This window comes from Ovis canadensis, chromosome 5 (genome assembly GCF_042477335.2).
Source record: "Ovis canadensis isolate MfBH-ARS-UI-01 breed Bighorn chromosome 5, ARS-UI_OviCan_v2, whole genome shotgun sequence".
NCBI lineage: Eukaryota > Metazoa > Chordata > Mammalia > Artiodactyla > Bovidae > Ovis > Ovis canadensis.
In genome coordinates, this window is record NC_091249.1 from 20,122,133 (window position 1) to 20,142,392 (window position 20,260).

At 51.5% G+C, this 20,260-nt stretch overlaps 1 protein-coding gene across 4 annotated transcripts; it reads right to left on the reverse strand.

The window, feature by feature from the left end:
* Positions 1-1,089: 1,089 nt before the first annotated feature.
* Positions 1,090-18,771, reverse strand: NIBAN3 (niban apoptosis regulator 3). Of its 4 annotated transcripts, none has more exons than XM_069590647.1 (16): positions 18,413-18,713; positions 16,870-17,000; positions 13,690-13,815; positions 13,013-13,127; positions 10,998-11,165; positions 10,189-10,304; positions 10,002-10,106; positions 9,644-9,806; positions 8,817-9,007; positions 7,149-7,307; positions 5,761-5,844; positions 5,573-5,680; positions 4,501-4,612; positions 3,377-3,460; positions 2,961-3,137; positions 1,090-1,419 (listed from the first exon to the last, which is right to left on the reverse strand). In XM_069590647.1, exons 1-16 carry the CDS (start codon positions 18,699-18,701, stop codon positions 1,355-1,357), a joined length of 2,193 nt encoding a protein of 730 aa, XP_069446748.1. In that variant the 5' UTR covers positions 18,702-18,713; the 3' UTR covers positions 1,090-1,354. The 4 variants fall into 4 exon arrangements, with proteins under 4 accessions (XP_069446748.1, XP_069446747.1, XP_069446750.1 ...); XM_069590646.1 differs by having other exon boundaries at positions 5,761-5,877; XM_069590649.1 differs by lacking the exon at positions 2,961-3,137 and having other exon boundaries at positions 5,761-5,877; positions 18,413-18,771.
* Between the last annotated feature and the right edge of the window lie 1,489 nt (positions 18,772-20,260).

Genomic DNA, 20,260 nt, shown 5'->3' on the forward strand with positions numbered 1-20,260 from the left:
GTGAAGTAAAATTCACAGCACAGATTGTGTGTCCTCGATATGCTCAAGGGACATGAGGCAAAAGTTTAGGAGGGAAAGCTAAGGAGAAGCTCATTCTCCTGGGGGAGGATGAACATTCCAGGGCAGAATGGGAGAAAACCAGGGAGTCTGCATGTCCTCCCTCTGAAAGCTGAACTGAGAAAAACATTGGGGAAATCCCTCTTGGGACTGGTGCCGGAAGCAGCTGGAAGGCTTGTGATGTGCAGAAGCTGCCAACCTCCAGTGGACTGATGGCTTCTGGCAGGCAGGGGGAAACCAGTAAAACCTCTACTGTCAGCTGGGAAACTTGAATCTAAGTTAAGATTTGGAGCAAGTAAACAATTCCAAAGGCACACAGCAAGCTGAGGGGAAAAAAAATCTATAGCTTGTATCACAAAACTGTTAATATCCTTAATATATAAAGAGTTATTAGAGATCAATAAGAAAAAGATAAACTCTCCTGAAGATAAAAGTAGGTAAAAGCTCTGAACAGGCAACTCACTAAAACAAAGCAAAACATAAAAACACACAAACATATAAATGGTCAGTAGAGATATTTTTAGGTGACGCTGCTGCTGCTGCAAAGTCACGTCAGTCGTGTCTGACTCTGTGCAACCCCATAGACGGTAGCCCACCAGGCTCCTATCCCTGGGATTCTCCAGGCAAGAACACTGGAGTGGGTTGCCATTTCCTTCTCCAATGCATGAAAGTGAAAAGTGAAAGTGTCGTGTCCGACTCTTCGAGACCCTGTGGACTGCAGCCTACCAGGCTCCTCCATCCATGGGATTTTCCAGGCAAGAGTATTGGAGTGGGTCGCTAGTGCCTTCTAGCTAGTGGTAAAGAACCCCCCTCCCACTTCAGGAGACGTAAGAGATAAGGGTTCCATCCCTTGGTTGGGAGGATCCCCTGGAGAAGGAAATGGCAACCCACTCGAAGATTCCTGCCTGGAGAATCCCATGGACAGAAGAGGCTGATGGGCTACAGTCCAAAGGGTCAGAAAGAGTCAGACACAACCGAGTGACTTAGCATGCATGCACATAGTCATCAAAGAAATTTGAACAATGCAATCTGTGTGTGTCTATCAGATTGGCAGTCTTTCTTTTATGAAAAGTTCCAGTGTTTGGAAAGGAGAATATGCACAAATATTGTTGGTGGGAGTGTTAATAAAAGGCACAGCCTTTTTGGAGAGGAGTAGGGGTCATAATAAGCCTTGAAATGGTATATATGTTTTGACTCAGAAATTCCACAAGTAGACATTTATCTGCTGAGAATGACGATAAGTGTGGGCAGAGCTTCAGCGCTGGAATGTCCCCCGAGGAGGCCGTGGGCATAGTGGCTAGACCTCGGTGCTGGGGCCTGGTTGCCTGGAGCAAGTCCCTCTCGGAGCCTCAGTTTCTACATCTGTAAAATGGAAAAGTATCGTAATGATGCCAAAACATTTGGACATATCAGGTGCCTGGCATATAATAGATACCTAGGAAATGGAAGCTTAGTGAGAAAAGCTTAACAGAAATGTGGAAGCACCCAGAAGATACGTACGTGGGCCAACAAGAGAAACAGAGTTTCACAGAGAGGCTCCTAAACACATGAAAAGACTCTCCACCTCATTCCCAATAAGATATGTTCATTGAAATGATGCTGAGACATTTTTCACCCAGAAGATCTGAGAAATCCCAAGTCAGCTAACAGCCTGTGGGGAAATAGTCCACCTCCAGCTGAGGGGGTACCAGATGCGACCATCTTGATGGAGAGCACTCTGGAAACTGCTACCAAAATGACAAACATATATGCTCTAAACCCTGAGATTTCACCTTGGGGGATTTACCCACTTGCATGAAAAGTACATGAAAGGTCATTCACAGTGGCATTAGCTATCAGTGCAAAAGACTAGAAGCAAAATCCCATCATCAATTAGATTCTGGTTAAATTGATGCTGGGAAAGGTTGAAGGCAGGAAGAGAAGGGGACAACAGAGGACAAGATGGTTGGATGGCATCACTGACTCAATGGACATGAGTTTGAGCAAGCTCTGGGAGATGGTGAAGGACAGGGAAGCCTGGCGTGCTGCAGTCCATGAGGTCGCAAAGAATTAGACACAACTGAGCAACTGAACAACAATAGGTTAAGAAGCCCATACACAGTTCCTCATCCTAGTTGCAAATCCCCAAATATTCTGACATTTCAGGATAATTTTAATCATTTAAAAATTGTTCAATCTTCATCCATCCCAGCAAGTGTGAATATTCATCAGTTTATCTGCTGCAATTGACTCAGTTCATTAAAAGGCACAGCCTTTCCGGAGAGGAGTAAGGTGAAGGTGTGGGGGTCATAATAAGCCTTGAAATTGTATATATGTTTTGACTCAGAAATGCCACTAGTAGACATTTAAATCTGTTGAGAAATGACCCTGAGCTCAGTCACTTCAGTCATGTCCAACTCTTTGCAACCCTATGGACTATAGCTTGTCAGGCTCCTCTGTCCATGGGATTTCCCAGGCATGAATACTGGAGTGAGTTGCCATGCCCTCCTCCAGAGGATCTTCCTGACCCAGGGATTGAACCCATATCTCCTGCATTGCAGACAGATTCTTTACCCACTGAGCTACCTGAGAAATTCGATTGACTCTGAGATGCTACCCCAGATCAGCTGGGATGTGTCTTAGCTACTGCCACATAACAAAGGACCCCAAAAGTTAGCCACTGAAAACTACATTTATTATCTCAGAGTTTCTGTGGGTAAAGAATGTGGGAGCCACATAGCTGGGTGGATTCACAAAGCTCTCGAAACAGTGATACCCAAGAGAGTTGAGGAGCTGTGAGCCACTCCAGAATCCCTACATCCACCCTGGGCTCTGAGCACCCAGATTATAAACATCTTGCCCATTGGTCAGCTTCCAGTTGGACCAGCTGTTTTCTGTCCCATTTCAGGGAATTCTTGCCCTACCTGCATTTACTGTTCCAACAAGGAGCTTGCTGTCGGGTCCTATAGTAGGAGGCCAGGCTGCCCCAGCCCTGAACACAGTTCCTTGCATTGTTCGAAGTGAACTCAAAACTCCCATCACCACTATCTTCCCCACCAGTGTTGGGAACCAGTAGCTGCTGGGAGAGGCCCTATAGAGTCCTGACAAGAAGAAATGGGACACAAATTCATATGCATGTCAGAGGATACCTCTATCACTTAGGTACACTCTGTGGCTTGCCATTGCCCTAGCTCACTATGAGCCTGGCCACCTGGCCAAGTCAGCAGACAAGGTGCATGCTGCTCCATCCAAGAACCCACACTCACAACCCCCCTGGAGACCCCCCTGCCTGACCCCCAGCAATTCACTGGCATGAGCCAAGAACCTCTGAGCGCCTCACCTGTTTCTGCCTGGTCCCATGGCTCCTCTGAGCAGTCATCCAGAATGCAGGACATGTTTCTGGCCCCAAGGGCCTTTTTCAATTCTAAAATAAAACAGAAACCCCTGGGCCCACATGGATAAACCCCGGAATCCCAGGGCTTTCATGAATTTTCCCAGGGAGGCCACAAGAGGGCAAAGGATGGGGGATGTGTCTCAACCAGGAGCCCTAAGGGAAGGGCTCAGACGAACCTATGCCCACACCCGTGCCCATGGCAGACACTGCTAGCCAACCCTCACACCCTCACTGAGCCTGAAGGCGACCTACTCCACCTTTCAGCACAGCACCTCAAACAGACCTCACAAATCAGTTCAGGGTGGAAACCCCGCCCCCAGCCACCCACCATACCCCACCCACATGACATGTAAAGCTTCTAGGAATAGAAACTTGTTTTCTAGAAACTTTTTCCATTTAAAATGTCCCCTATTCTAAGATAACTGGGTTCTTTTTGTTTGGCCATGCACAGAACAAGGAAGTTTCTCACCCTTACTTACTGGCTCCCAGAACTTTGCTATCTCTGAGTTTCTCCTCTGAGATTCTCTGCGTTTCTTCTCACCCTTACTTCCTGGCTCCCAGAATTTTGCTAACTCTGACTGCTCTTTCTGCATCCCTTCTTACTCTTTTTTTTTTTTAATACATATTCATATATATGCATTGAATTGTATCTGTCTTTTTTAAAGGCTGCCTCTTAAAGGCCTCTTCCCAGCCCAGGAAATCCTGAGAGGCCTACTCTCAAGTCCACGTACACTTGGGGCCTCAATGCCAGCTCAGAATAAAACAGGGAGAGGTTATTCGAATGAATAAATGTAAATATGTATCCCAAGTTTTTAAATTTTCCCTCCCTCCTTTCAGCCTAAGAACTCCTACACATCCCTCACAGCCCCGCACCAGTGCCCCCTCCTTCAGGGAACTTCCATCACTGTCCTTATAGGCTCTCCCACCCCAGATACCTTCTTTCCCAGTCCTGGCCCTGAGTCAAAAGGCTAGTGTTCACAGGAAGTGAGAGGCATGGGGACGCTGGTAGGGCTCAGTAGATGCAGCAAGGAGTCACCAGGCTCCCCTGAGCTATAGGGGGAGGGGCTTACCTCGATTGATCCTCTGGAGCAGGAAAGCCCGGACAACATCCTCGTAAATCCCCTCGATGGTCAGGGCAGGGCTGCCCACAGCAAGGACGTCCCCTTCAAACTTAAGCAGCTTCTAGAACCAAAGCAGGTGAGGGGCTGAGCTAGAGGAGTGGGCTGTGTGTGACATGGGTTCCAGCCCCAGCTGTGTCACTGATTAGTCAGTGAAATTTGGGCCTCAGTCTCCTCATCTTTAAAATGGACTCCTTCCCCAGCTTTGTCACTGATTCAGTTCAGTTCAGTTGCTCAGTCGTGTCTGACTCTTTGTGACCCCATGGACTGCAGCACCCCAGGCTTCCCTTGTCCATCACCAACTCCCAGAGTTCACTCAAACTCATGTCCATTGATTAGCCAGGGAAATTTGGGCCTCAGTCTGCGCATCTTTAAAATGGATTCCTTGACTCATTATTCCCTTGGTTGTTGTGGGGATTGGTGAAACAAAGCACATCACACCTCAGTGGGAACAGGATAGGTTTTCCTGCTGGGTCCCCTCACAGCCACTTCCTGCCTGACCCCTGCTGCAGACCACTTTCCAGTGCCCCTAAGCCGTGTGTAGCCAGGTGCCTGTGACCTCTTCCCTTGTCTACTTCCCACCTTCTCGCTCACCAAGCTCCAACCACACTGGCCTTTTCACCGTTTTCCAGCATACCAGAAACAGATCTACCTCAGGACCTATGCATATGCAAAAAACACCCTTCCCCTGATATGCCTCATGCCTTTAGTTCACTGCTTCTCAAGCATCATCTTCTCAAAGAGAGCCTCCTATCCACTCAGAACCCTCCCCCCACACACACTCCCTCTCTGCTTCCTCCTTGCTCTGAAGCCTGTATCACCTGCTGATATGTGATACATGGGACCCCATGCCAGCTCTCAAATAGCAGACATCTCCCATGTCATGGGAGAAGCAGAGAACATTATGGAAGCCCAGAGGAGCCATCTGACCCAGCCTCAGGGCTCAGGGAACCGAAGTCTTTAAGCATCAGGGTGGCTCTATGATGCTTGGTTGTTCTGTAGGGCCTGTCCCCCATCAGCTCACCGCTTTGCAGCTCGACTCCAGCTGGCCCAACACAAAGGGCAGGAAGATGCAGAGCAGCCAGCTGTGGATGAACCTCCTCCGTGCCGAGCTGCTATCCGACTGGAATTTCTGCATGACACACACAGCAGCTGGTCCCCCAACCACCTGAACAGTCAGGCCCATTGCCATGCCCTCCTCTCAGACCTCACCTTCAGCATGCGCCCCCTGACTTTCTCCAGCTGCTGGGTGGCCTGGTCGCAGTCCAGAGTCGTGGTCAGACACTGGTCAGCCAGCTGTAGGAAGGTGGTCACAGCGTCAGCCATGAGCTGTGGGAGGAGATGCTGAGATGAGCCTTGGAAACGCATGCTCTTTCTGGGCCCTGCGCCTGCTCAGTTGAACCCTTCTCAGTATCCAGCCTGCCCTGACCAGCTACCTCCCCCCAGGCTACTTCTTGTCCCAAGATACAGTACCCTTGAGACTTCCCTTGGTGGTTCAGTGGCTAAGACTCCGAGCTCCCAATGCAGGAGGCCTGGTTTGATCCCTGATCAGGGAACTAGGTCCCAAATGATGCAACTAAGAGTTGGCATGGCACAACTGAAGATTCCCATGTGCTGCAACTAAGGATCCTGCGTCCAAAACTAAGACTGGGAACCGCCAAATAAATAAATATTTTAAAATACAATTTTAAAAAGGAAAAATATAGCACTCTCTTCCTCTCAGGACCTAAGCCTCATCCAGTCAGTGCCAGGAGGCCCAGCATGGGGAGCAGAGAGTTGTCCAGAGTCCAGTCTTCATGACTGAGCTCTCTTGTGCAGTATGCAGACCAAACAACCAGGCCAGGCAGAACTGGGTCTTCTCAGTCTCTATCTCTCTCCCTTACCACGTCCATTAGCAGGTCCCATCCCCTTGGCCTTCAAAACCCCTGGCTTCTCTCCACCAACCTGCTCTGGTTCAGACCTCCTTGCTTCCATTCCTGCCACCGACAGCCACTGCCCCCCCATGGCAGGCAGGGCTTTCTAAAAAACTTGCAATTTGCTCGTGCCCCTCTCCTGCTCGCACACTTGCTGTGGTTCCCACTGCCCTTGAAAAGAACCCAGCCCCTGCAGCCCCATTACTCAAGGCCCTGATTCATCTGCCTCCCCACCTCTCTGTCATATCTCTCACATAGTTGCCCACTCTTGAAATCTACAACCCAATGTCTCTAAACTGCTTTACTTTCCCAAAGGTGGACAAGCTCTCTCACCTTCCAGCGCTTAACCACACTGTTCATTATACCCAGGATATACCCTATTCCCATTCCCCCCATGGCTGCCCCAGCCTGGCAGTCCTCTCCTCCTGGAAACTCTCCCAACCCTGGAGATGGCTCAGGTGCCCCCTCAGGGTTCCCATAGCACCTCGGGTGTCCCCGTCACAGCCCTGTCCATCAGATGTGGTTACTGCCTGCTCACGAGTTCGGGTCTGTGTGACCCTGGGAGCCCGGCCAGGGAGGCTCAGGTCTGTCTGGGTCATTATGGTCTCCTCAGCACACACGTAGCACCTGTTAAGTAGGGGCTGCCATCCTTGCCTCGTCTCCTCCCAGCCTCCAACTAACCCTTACCTGCTGTGCGAGATCCTGGGCCCCAAACACTAGGCTCTGTGTTCCAAAGAAGCCAAACAGCGCTGCCAGCTGCCCCAGCTGCCCCTGGCTCCTCTTGGCCTCCCGGTAGCAAATCTGCATCAGCTCTGGGTCCCATGGCATCTCCCCAAATGAGTACACCTGCATTTCAATGACAGGTGAGAAAAACACCACCAGTGGAAAAGCAGGGCCAAGGGCCTCATGGCCAATTCACTGAAGGGGAAACACAACTGGAAACACATCCCAACTCAGCTGTCACCAAAAAAAAAACAAAACCACAATAAAGGTGAGGTATGGTGTGATGGACATAAAACGGTGAAACTTGAAAAAAATGATACTGTGGTGATGGCGTGACGGAGGGGAAATGGGCACACCCAGCCCTTGTCCCACCAATGCCATCACCTGATGTCCTTTTTGTGCTAGGTCCTGGGGCTGCAGAAGTGGAATAATCCAAAGTGGTATTTTCCCTCAAATTGCCCACGCAAAAGTTGGAGGAGACAGAGTTCAGACAAACAACCACAGTAGTGTGTAAATGCTCATATGAGGAGGGAGGCATAAGCAGCTGCAGCTGCAGAAAGGACCAGGGAAAATTTCTGGGGGGGATGACTATGAAATGGAGATGTGAAGATTCATGAAGGGAGTGTTAGTGTTAGTCCCTCAGTCCTGTCTGACTCTTTGAGACCCTATGGACTGTAGCCCACCAGGCTCCTCTGTCAATGGGATTCTCCAGGCAAGAATACTGGAAACCTCATTTAAAATGAAGTTGTGGGAGTTCCCTGGCAGTCTAGTGGTTAGGATTTCGCACTTTCACCGCCATGGCCCAGGTTCAATCCCTGGTCAGGGAACTGAGATCCCACAAGTCCAGTGGCTGGGCCAAATAAATAAATAAAATGAAGCCATTAAGCCCTAAAGGGAGAGCTCTCATGCACTGTCACTCCTTGCCCTCTGCCCTCCCCTCCAAACAGGGAAAAGAAAATTACTGCTTTACCAGTCCCACAGGAGGAAGATTTTCTCCTTACCCAGTAACAGCCCCAACCAATGAGAAACTACCACCACTCAGCCAATGAGAAAGTGTCAACATTCTGAACTCCTGCTTTCCTTCAAAGTCACCCCTTCCAACTTCCTCCTTTTTCTCTATAAAGTAACCTTCCTCCCCTTTGTGAGATTTGCCTATGGTTTTGCCCTAGCTTGCATGTCCCAAATTACAATGTGGAGGCTGTGTCTCTCTCTCCCTAAAATGTTTTGTTGGTAAAATAACTGGCTGTTTCATTTTAAAGGTCAACAATGAGTTGAATGTTTCTTGGCATATAGTATGCTCTCATTTCAATAGCAGAAGAACTGAGCTGACCTGCATAGAGCAGAATTCTGTCTCAGGAGATGGGGTGGGCTGTGGCCAAACAAGTGAATGGGAGGAGGAAGAGTTTCCGGGTCCGGTGACTCCAGATGACTGTTGCTAAATCGCTAATCTTGGCCTCTCACTCCTCCCGCCCCCCCATCGTGGCCCACCCTGAGTAAAACGCAGCCTAGAAGAAAGTTCGGAGATTTTCAAAAGAGGATTTTCAAACAAGAAAGATGCAAGGTTCACGTGACTCTTCCATAAAGTTAAGACACTGCCCATAGGCCCGATGAACCAGAGCCCCTGAGGTTCACCTCCTTCCGCAGCTGGGTGCTGGAGGAACTCCCACGAAGGAGGCGGAACAGGCGATCCATGCCCTGGGTTAGGAGGGTCCGCACCGCGGCGAGTTCGGCTTCCACAGTGCTCAGCAGTGTCTGTGTGATCCGGGGCAGCTGTGCATCCACCTTCCCGCGCAGGCATGACTCCAGGGGGCCCTGGACCTCGGCTGCGAGTGGAAGACACTGGCCTGGATCTCCTCCAGGTGCTCAGCAAATAGGAGAGGGGAGGGGGGAGGTGTGCGACTATTTGCTCAACGGGGTGAGGAAGATGGGAGCGCAGACTCTGAGCATCCTCCTCTATCCTATTTTACAAATGAGAAAACTGAGGCTTCAAGTGCGATGAGGATCAGCTCAAAAGTCGCACACTAGGAGGCCGAGTCCGGATTCAAACCCAGCTCTCTTTGTTACTGCGCTGAGTAGGAGCCATCTCCGCTGTTTGACCGGACAACCTCATCCCGGGTCAGACCCGCTCCTGCCAACGCCTCGGCCCATCTCCCCACCCAGTCAGGGTCTGGAGTCTCACCCTCTGCGTCCCTGGCTCTCCCCCTTCCCGCGGCCCAGCTCTTCCTCTTGACTCGGCCCTTGTCTCGCCCCACCCTCAGCCTAAACCTCAAAACCACGTCCATTCTCCCACTTCGGCCCCGCCCTTTCCTTTTCTGGCCCTGCCCCTGCTAGGTCTCAGGGTTCCAGATCATCGCCCCCCAACCCTTACACCCAACCAGTTCCCCTTCTTTTTCTACGGCTGCCAGCCCGGCCCCTCCCACGCAAGCCCTGCCCCTCTAGGCCACGCCCCCGAACCGCACCCTTCAGCCTGGAAGCCACGCGTGCCCGCAGCCGCAGCATCTGATCCACATCTGGGCGGATTGTCCTCTCCAGGGCCGCAAGCAGCTCGTCCTTTTCGGGCTGGAAGGCGCGGAGTCCCGCGGAGGCTCCAGCCAGGACTGCAGCGTGGACGGCGTCCAGGAGCTACTCAGACCAGCAAGGGGACCCGACAAGGGCCAGGGGCGCGGTAGACCGCCAAGCGGGGCGGGGATGAGAGGGACAGAGAGACAGAGACAAGCATAGAGAGGCGCGCAGAGAAACTGGGCACTCAAGTCCGACTCCTATCCCCCTCCTGGCCTCCCGAGCGTCCCTACTCCACCTCCTCGGCCCTGTGCCTACCTTGGTCCAGGCCCAGGCCCGGGCGCGGCCGTCTCCTCGCAGGCCGGGCAGGGTCTGGGCTCGCAGCGCTGGCAGCAGCTCCCGCATCAGTACCGAGGTCAGCACCTGCGGGAGAGGTGACCATGGGTACTTCAGCGGGCCGAGAGGGGATCTGGGGGTCCCGGGTGCGGCCTGGTGCGGCACTGACCTCAGCGTCGGAGCCTAGGGTCACGTCATCGTTGCTAAATTGGCCGTGTTGTTGCCGGTAGAGCCGTATGGCATCTAGGAAGGCACGGGCTGCCGGCGCTTGACTTCGCTGCAGGACTGAGGGGGCGACTCCTAAGTGTCCACGCATTCCTCCCCTACTCTCCTCAGGCTGCCTGACTCCCCGCCAGGTTCAAACAGCTAGGTCAACCACTTCCAGACCTTTGCACAAAGAATTGCTCTCCGCAGGAAGCACACCTCCCTAAGACCATCATCAGCCCATAAGCGAGCTTTATGTTTTTTTGTTCAGATGCTCAGTCGTGTCTGATTCTTTGTGACCTTGTGAACTGTAGCACACCAGATTCCTCTGTCCTCCACTATCTTCTGCAGTTGGCTTAAATTCCCGTCGATGTCGATGCCATTTAGGAAGAGACATCTCCTACAGGCAGTCACCACCCAGGTCACAAGGCAGTCTCCAATTGCCTTTCCAGTTAAGTACATTTGTTCAGTCAACAACCTGCCCAACTGTATGTGTCAGTTCTGTTCCTCTTCTTGACCTGGCTGGTCCCTCATCTTTTTGAGACTCCAGCTCTGACTTCCCCTCCCTGATCCCCAGGCTAAGCTCCCACAGGCCTGTGTCCTCATCACAGCCCTGGCCATGCATAATTGCCTGTTTCCCCTCTGTCCTTCCCCACGATCCATTTTATAGATAAGGAAACTGAGGCTTGGAGAGGATTCCACAGCCAGCACGAGCAGAGCCATCTGACCCCAGATTCTGCACCCCACCACTGCCTGCCCTTTGCCAGGACCCACCTGTGCCTCGAAGCCGTATGCCGCCCTGCAGGGCTAGTCTCCAGGCACGCTGCGCCTCCCCTGTGGCTGCAGAGAAACAGAGGTGCTGGCGGAAGGGATGCTGCAGGAACAGAGGGAAGCTAACAGGCATTTCCAAGAGGGGATCAGGCTCTTCCTGTGTGTGGTCTCCTGAAAGCAGACAGGGAAGCTCGAATCTTCATTCATTCCTTCCCTTCATTCCCCATGAAATGCTTCCATGTGTGAGCTCAACTGCTCAAGTCGTGTCCGACTCTTTGCGACCCCATGGACTGTAGCCCACCAGGCTCCCCTGTTCATGGAATTTTCGCAAGAATACTGAAATATTTAGAAGATCCTTATTCCAGCTCAGTCCCAGGAAGAGGTGTGCCCAGGGCAGATATTAATAATCCACCTCAGCATTCTCCTCAACACAGCGGCCTGGGGAGCCACCAACAACCGTCTGAATTGGCATGTGATCTGAGTCCTGCTTGCTGGAGGGTGCTGGAGTCAGCTAGGCCCAGATTCATACCTGGCCAAACCATTTTCTAGCTCTTCGCACAGATTTCCATCACCCTAAAAAATCCCTCAGTTTTCTTGTCTGTAAAATGAGCTAAAAAGTGATACCAATGACCTAGAATAATTGGGAGGACAAAAATTAGTGAATTTATTTCAATTAATTAAATTGGCAGTGATTTAGTTGCTAAATTGGGTCGGACTCTTGTGACCCTATGGACTGTAGCCCACCAGGTTCCTCCGTGCATGGGATTTTCCAGGCAAGAATACTGGAGTGGGTTGCCATTTCCTTCTCTAGGGGATCTTCCCTACCCAGGGATCAAACCCAGGTCTCCTAGGCTGCCTGTGGTCTCTTGCACTGCAGGCACATTCTTTACCAACAGAGACACCAGGGAAGCCCAGATTAATTAAATTGAGATCTCGTAAATCCTTAAGCGTTTTGTTCAGATTTTCAGAGTGATAGATATAAACTGCAGTAACATACAATAATGCAGAAAGAAGTGGACATTCCTCATCATGCAGCCCTTTAATCACAGCCTCCAGAGATGATAATAACTGTTAACAGTTTGGGAGACATTACTCCAGATTTTTAAATCTGCACAAAGCTATATGGGATGCATTTTTTAACAGGGTGGAGTTTTCTGATGTATAACTGGCCTTTTGGCTCCTGTGTATGTCTGGGATACATTCAGAGGCTTCACAGATTTCTTTCCTAAGGGTCAGGCCGTAGTTTATTTAATCAGCCCCAAAGGATGAGTATTTGGGTGGACTCCCATCTTTTCAACATCATCAGCATTTCTGCAGATGGTTTTCATTGCTACATCTTTGCATCATTAAGCAGCAGAATAGCTCTGCAGTGAAGCAAAGGGTGTAACTCTGGCTCTTAACGGTATGGTAGTCCGAAGCCACAGTTTCCCCTTCTATGAAATGGGGTGATTAGTGATGGGACTGCCTTCTGGACAGAGTCAATGAGATGATGCAGGCCCTCAGTCAGATGCATGCCAGCCACTTATGTTTCTCCTTACACTATTCAGAGAGAGAAGGAGGAGGAGTGGGGAGGAAGGGGAGGTGACGGGAAGAGAGGTTGGAGGGGCAGGAAGAGGAGGAAGATGGAAGTCTGTAGTTTTCCTGCCCACCACTGTCCATCTCTCCATATGCTTGCTGACACCAGATTTTTATCATTTTTACCCTTTGCTGCTTTGATTCTGGTTTAGTGACCTAACTCCTTCACTCTGACAAGAGTGGGTGTTTCTCTTCCAAGAGACAGAGTGCTCACCCAGAGGCAATGCTGCCCCTAAGGACACTTGGCAGTTTCTGGAGTTATATCTGATTGTCACATTTGGGATGCAGAGTGCTATTGGCATCTGGCGGGTGGAGGCCAGGGATACTATTTAACATCCTGTGGTGCAGTGGGCAGCCCTCACTGCAGAAAAAAAATGATCTGGCTCCAGTATCACCAGTGCAAAAGTAGAGAAGCCAGCTCTTGGGGTCCCCAGAAGCCTTACTTGAGGAGTCTGGGCAGAGAGCATCCAACAGGCAGAGATATTCACGTTGGGAAGTCAGGACTGTGTACCCCGTCAGGGTCGTGGAGCCCAGGGGACGGTCCCCATTTTCATATTCCTGCAAAAGGCATCCAAAGAACTGTCTTGGGACAGATCTAAATGGTGGCTTCTATGTCCCAGCGTGGGATCAGGGGAAGATTTGGGGTTAACCCACCTCACTGCCTCCACCCCTCTGCCCTTCTCCACAGTGGAGCACCCAGTACCCACTGTGTGTTAGGCCAGTCTGTAGTGCTATATGAGGACTATCTCATCGAATCCTCACAGCCCCATGTGGCGTAGACCATCATCATCCCATTTCACAGAGGTGAAAACTGAGTCCCAGGGAGATAAGAATTCCCCAGCTGGGAGGCAGGATGCAGGTGGGATATGCAAAGGCCTCGCATGGTTTCAACCTCACTCTGCTGATTACCACAAGTGAGTCCCTACCCTGGCCTGGGCCTCAGTTTACCCGCCTGGCACAGCAGGAGATGGTTGCCCATCCAGGGGCCAAGCACACAGATGACCTTGATTCATATTTGATGACCAAAGAAAGGAGCGGGGCTATGCTAGGAACTGGACCCCAAACCCACACTGGGGAGGGTGGGATGGAGACGTAGATGGACTGTAAGCCACGCACTCACCTCCCTGTGGCTGAACCACTCCAGGCGGCCATCCCCACGCAGAACACAGAAGCTTGGCTGCCACTGGGGTGGGTGGCCCCGCAGCTGGGCCAGGGGCCCTCGGTGCTCACGGACGCGGGGTAGCTTCTGTGGGAGGATGGGCAGGCAGATATCAGAAGCATCTGATGGTGTCCCAGTGTCCAAATCCCCTGGACAGCTCGTGCTGTGAGCTGGGTGCCCCCAAGTACAAGGTGCTTGGGAGCTGCTGTTGTGATGTTTTATTCTTTATCACACATGCTCACAGCATTCACTTCCAAATATGAATCGAGGCAGACACTTTTGTTATCTCCAACTTACTTGCAAGGGGATCCCCCCCATTTGAGCTTCAGATGAGACCCCAGCCCTGACCAACATCTTGATTGAGAAACTGAAAGAAAGGACCTGGCGAAGCCCCTTCTGGATTCCTGACCCACCGTGACTGAGATGCTGAATGTGTGTTGGGATGTCCCTGGTGGTCCAGTGGTAAAGAATCCGCCTGCCAATGCAGGGGACATGGGTCTGACCCCTGGTCTGGGAAGATTCCATGCCATGGCCTAGCTAAGCCTGCGCACGACAACTCTGAGCCCACATGCTCTGGAGCCCATAAGTCGCAACTACTAAGCCCGCACACCCAATAGCCCCCATCCTGCAACAAGAAAAGCTACTGCGATGAGAAGCCCATGCGGGGCAACTGAAGAGCAGCCCCTGCTTGCTTGCTGCAACCAGAGGAGGCCTGCACATTGCAACGAAGACCCAGAACAACCAAAGATAAATTGATAAATGTGTGTTGTTTGAAGGAGTGATTCTGCAGTGTATTGTTACGCAGCATAGCTAACTGATACGGGTGGGATTGCTAGATCATGGAACAGGTGTTAGTTTAAGTTAACGAGAAACGGCCAGGCCTCTGTCCACAGGCCCCTCCCTCAGGCAGGATGGGACATTAACTTGTTTCGTTTTCTTTATTGCTCATCTCACTGCCTGTCCACCTGAACTGTGTTGTCCCACGACTGGGCTCCAGAGTGGTGCCTGGTGCATAGCTGGCACTCGGTAAATATTTGATGACTAAATGACCAGCATTTGTGATGTTTTAATTCTTTGGTAGAGTAGTGGGAACTAAGATATTTGTTAAAGGATTCTCCATTCCTCTTTCTAGGTCTGACATTTGTCACAACAATATTGTTAAAATGTTATTATAGAAATGATATACCTAATGCAAATAGATAAAAATAAATATTAAAGAAAATGTCCCAACTGAAGCAAGAGGAGATTCCTCCATGCTGCTTGAACCGCCACATCAGCTGTGCCCTGGCCAGGTGGCTGGGACCAACAGGTGGTGGAAGGTACAGGTGGGGGCAACACCCAGACCCCATGGTGCCCCAAGCGGGACAGGTGGCATCCCAGGTGGGAGTGGGCTCTGTGTCCACAGTACCACGGGGCCCCAATCCCAGGGCAGACACAGCTAGGAGATGGGGTGTCCAAAAGGAAATCTCAGAGCCCCAGTTGGGACAGATGACCCAGTGTCATGAGGACTGTGGGCTCTGGGTTCCAATCTCGCCTCTGCCTCTTGCTGGCAGTGTGACCTCAGGCAGGTCACTTCACCTCTCTGTGCTCTGGTTTCCTCAATAGTCAAAGACTCATCTTCTGAGGCTGGTGAAGATGTAGTAAGTTGGGCAGGGCACATGGAGATCCTGGGCACCATCGTCCAGCTCAGAAGACATTTGGAGCTGAGACTGGGCAGCTCCAGTCTCTTTCGTTCCATCGACATACTCTTCCTGAGCCCCTACTAGGTGCAGGCACCACGTGGGAAGGGGAAATAAGACTTGAACCCTGTCCCACAAAGCAGACAAGTGGAGGAGGCAGACCTGTGACCCTGGAGCTGTGCTGGAGAAGCAGACAGATGGGGGGTTCCAGAGGAGGTGCCCAACTCAGGCAAGGGTGATGGTAATCAAGGAAGGCTTCTTGGAAGAAGTAGCAGCCAAAGTATGGGATGGAATAGGGAGGGTGGCACATGGAGAGGCCTGGGGGTCCAACGGGCATGCTGTGTCTTTGGGAACTGCACTCAGCCAGGCCACACCTTTTCCAACTTCAGAGCTTTGGTATTGGCTATGCCCTCTCCCCAAATGACCTTCCAATGTGGGCTCCAGAATGCTCTGGCTCTGTCTTATCCTTTACATCTCAGCTCAGAAGGGCCTTCCTACACCCCAGCTTCCCACCCTCAACACCACCTTTCATTCTGTCTTCCTGGCACCTATCAGGGGCTATCCTGCATCATGATACATTAACTTGATAACTAACTTGTCATTTCTCCCAATTAGACTGTGAGCCCCAGAGGGCAGAGGGAAGTCTCTCAGTTACTATTGTGTCCCCAGCCTCCCTGGCGGGGCTTCCCAGGGGGCACTAGTGGTAAAGAACCTGCCTGCCAACGCAGGAGACGTAAGGGATGTGGGTTTGATCCCTGGGTTGGGAAGATACCCAAGAGAGCATGGCAACCCACTCCAGTACTCTTGCCTGGAGAATCCCATGGACAGAGGGGCCTGGTGGGTTACAGTTCATGGGGTTGCAAAGAGTCGAACATAACTGAAGCAACTTAGCACCACCCTGCACCCCAGCATCCAACCAGGGACGTGGCAGGCAGCTGATGCTTAGTGAATGTTTGTTCAAAGGATGAATCTTTTTTTTTCACATTTGTATCCTTTCTGCCCCCAAACTCCTCTCCCATCCAGTCTGCCACATAACACTGGGCAGAGTTCCCTGTACTATATAGCAGGCCCTTGTTGGTTTTCCATTTTAAACAAAGCAGTGTGTATCTGTTCATCCCAAACTCCCCAACTATCCCTTCCCCCCATCCTTCCCCCTGGCAACCATAAGTTCCTTTTCTAAGTCTATGAGTCTCTTTCTAAGTTCACTTACATCATTTCTTTTTAGATTGCACATATAACGGATGTCATACGATATTTCTCCTTCTCTAACTTCACTCTGTATGACAACCTCTAGCTTCATCTATGTGGCTGCTAATGTCATTATTGCAATCCAAGAATGAATTTTTAATAGTCACCCTAGGTCGTGGCTCCAGCAAGGGCAAAGATGTGAAGAGGGACCCTCAAACAAACGGCCTCCCCAGCCCTGCCTGCTCCGCGCCCCCTCCCCCCTTGCGGCACCCACTTTGCTATGTAGCAGTTGGCATCTGGCTGGCTCCTGGGGGCCCAGCTCTCTGGAGATTTGCCGCAGGACCGAGGCCGCCAGCTGCCCACGGTAGCAAGGCAGGAAGTTCCTCAGCAGAGTGTCCACCTGGCCTGCAGGGACGAGAGGATGGTGAGGGGGCTGAATCAGGTCCTCTCAACCTGCCCAAGTGGAGGCCAAACAGGCAGAGAAGCGACTTATGGATTCCTACCCACACCCCAAAGCCTCCCCAAAAGACAGGCTCCAATTCCATTCATTGGTAACCCTCCATGACCTGTTTTTATCCACAGGGGGGTTGGTGGGGGGCAGGGGAATTAAGGGACTCGGGCTTAATTTATAACTGATTACAACACGGCTTAATTGTATAAATCACAAATGTTAATGAGTCTGATATATGTGCACACCTGTGAAATCATCACAGATAAAGAACAGATTATTGCATCAGAAAATTTCCTTGTGCCCCTTACCTGAGGAGACTATCAAAATCTTTAAAAACCTCACCCAGCACAAGGGGACTTTCTGGGCTGATGGACGTGTCCTGTAGCCTGATCTAGGAGGTGATTACACACGTGTTAAAGTTCTTCAAGCTGTTCTAAGATGTGTGCACTTGACTGTGTCTGTAACACATCCATCGAGCAGACTGGAATGTGGATCTAATGACTGGAGCTTGAGCAGCAACTCTGGGCCAGGCGGTGACCTCAGGCACAGAAGCCACGCATGGTGGAACCATGAGACGGGAGGAGTTGGGTTGTCTATCATCAGCCTGCCTTCCTCTGTCCCCCTCTATGTTCTTGTTCACTCGGTCATGTTCAACTCTTTTGCAACCCTGTGGACTGGAGCCCGCCAGGCTCCTCTGTCCATGGGATTTCCCAGGCATTGCCATTTCCTTCTTCAGGGATTCTAACCCTCTATAAGAGGGAGAATAAATATCTTGTGTAAGCCACTACAGAAAAAAATGTCAAAACTCTGCAGAGTAGCTTATTGAATCCATTCATGTACTGATAACTTGACCTTGTTTCTTGGTCTCTCTGTGAGCCCCCCCACATTCCCAGGGCGCGTGACACAGTGAGTGCTCAGCTGTAGGTACGGAGTGTGAAGGACACTGGCCCTTCTTTGTCTCAAAAGAACTGTGACTCAGTCCCTGAGGTCCACACAGAGGGGCCTATTGGTCCCTGCCCACCTGAGAGGATCATTCCACATCTGGCCAGGTTTGGGGCACCTCCCTCCTGGCCCCATGCAGCTCCCCCGCCCTCCCCGCCCGCCACAACTGAACCCATGCCCCAAGTAGGATTACCACATTTACCCAAATAAAAGTACATGACACCAGTTAAATCTGAATTTCAGGTAACTAAGGAATACTTTTTTTCAGCACAAATATGCCCTCATGCAAAACTTGAGATACACTGATACTAAAGTAAGTATTCATTGCTTTTCTAGAATTCACATTAACAGGACATCGTGTGTAGCTGACAACCCAGCCCTAAATCCCACCTGCCAACATTGGGCTTCTTCCCACCTCACTCACCCTTGAGGTGCTGCTGCTGCTGTTTGTCCAGGGGGCTCGAGGGGCGCCCGCCCATCCTGCTGCCGTCTCCTGGGCTCCGCTGAGTGAAGTAAACACCCCTCTGTTCCCCACAACCCCCCAGGTTCCTCAGCTCAGGGGCCACCCTGGGAGCAAGGTGACCTGCAGGGCCGGAGTGCTGCAAGGCCAGCCGCCTGGGATCCAAAGCCAGAGCACAGTCCTGGGGTGTGTGCACGTGGGACACCTGCTCCCCACTCTGCCCTGCCCCTGCCCCGCCCGCTGCACCCTGCATCTGTGTCCTCCCGCCTCCCCTGGGCCAAGTTCCCCAGAACGGGTGGTTTCTGCAGGGGCTGCCCCAGGGTGCGGGTAGAGAAAAAAGACTTAGCTGGCCTTGGAGGGTGGATGAAGGGCAGACATCCGGCAGCACATGAGAGCAACTGTTAGTATGGGGAGGCCAGGGAAACGGGGAGAAGGCAGGGATAGGGCATGCATCTAAATCATGTTCCTATCCCCTCATCTGTACCCAGGCAGTGATTCTGGGCCCAGGAGGATTCAGGCCTAGTCCAGCCCCAGGTTGGGAAGACAGAACTGAACTGATACCTCCAGTCCTGGGGTCCGTGCTGGGGCAGGAGTAGGTAGAGTGTCACTGTTTTGCTGTAGACAGGTAGGACATGTCCCTTCAGATCCTGCTTTACCCATCTACAGCAGAGGACTGTGTTGAATTAGCTGGGTCTCCTTACGCCTTCACCTGTTTTTCCACTGCCTGGCACAAAGCAGCCCTCAGTGTTTGGCAACAGAAGGAAGAGAGGGAGGGAGGAAAGACAGAAAGGCAGACAGGAAGGAAGGAAGGTCTACATTTCAGACTGAAATGTGATCAGATGGGGTTTTCACAGGATTTCAGATGAAGAGAGCATCAAATTCCAGTGGGTGCCACATGGACGTGATGGCTGGAGCATAAGCAGCCACTCTGGACCACGAGGTAAAACTCACATGATAACAATGGCACAACTATGATGTCAGTTGCAGAGTCCGCAGAGAGTTCATGACATTGCTCCACCAGTTCTGGGTGGCCTCCCTCCAGAGGAAAAGCTAAATCTCCATTCCATTTAAACCAGGAACATCTGACTGTAATCTTCACCAATTCCCCAGAGTTTCTGTTTTCAACATCACTCCATAATAGCCTGAGCGCCATCCCTGAGCAGGGGATGCAGACCTGGGCAAAACAGACCACACGGTCCAGCCCCAGTGGAACATTGGTTAGCACAGCAACAAAACTGTCAGACAGTATACATAAGAGAGAAACATGGAATAGGAAAAAACAGAAAATGCTAGGTGCAAGGAAGGGTCAGGGAGGTTATGGTGCACCAAGATGTGAAGGGAACAAGGGCCAAGCCATGCAAAAAGCTGGAGGAAAAAGAATGCTGAGCAGTGGGCTCAACACATGCAAAGGCCCTGAGGTGGGAATGGACTTGGCTGGTTCCAGGAAGAACACAAGGTGGATGGATTGGAGGAGACTGAATGGGGAGTAGATGTTAGGTAGGAGGGTGGGGATTGCAGGGGACACATGGGGGCTTGCGGGTCGAGTGAGGATGGGTTTCACTATGAAGGCAAAGGGGAGCCACAGGCAGGTATGGAGCAGGAACAGCTGCTGCTACCAGGAGAGGGGCACAGGAGAAGTGACATGCCTCAGGCAGGGCCCTCCACACGGGGTCTTTCCATCTCATCACTTTCCCTCCCCTTCTCAGCCTCCGCCTGCGGCTTCAGGGGTCATGACACCTGCTGTTGCCCAAGGTCACGGCTGGGCTGCTTTCCTTCCAAACCTCTCCTCCACCTTCCTCGGTTTCCGCTCAG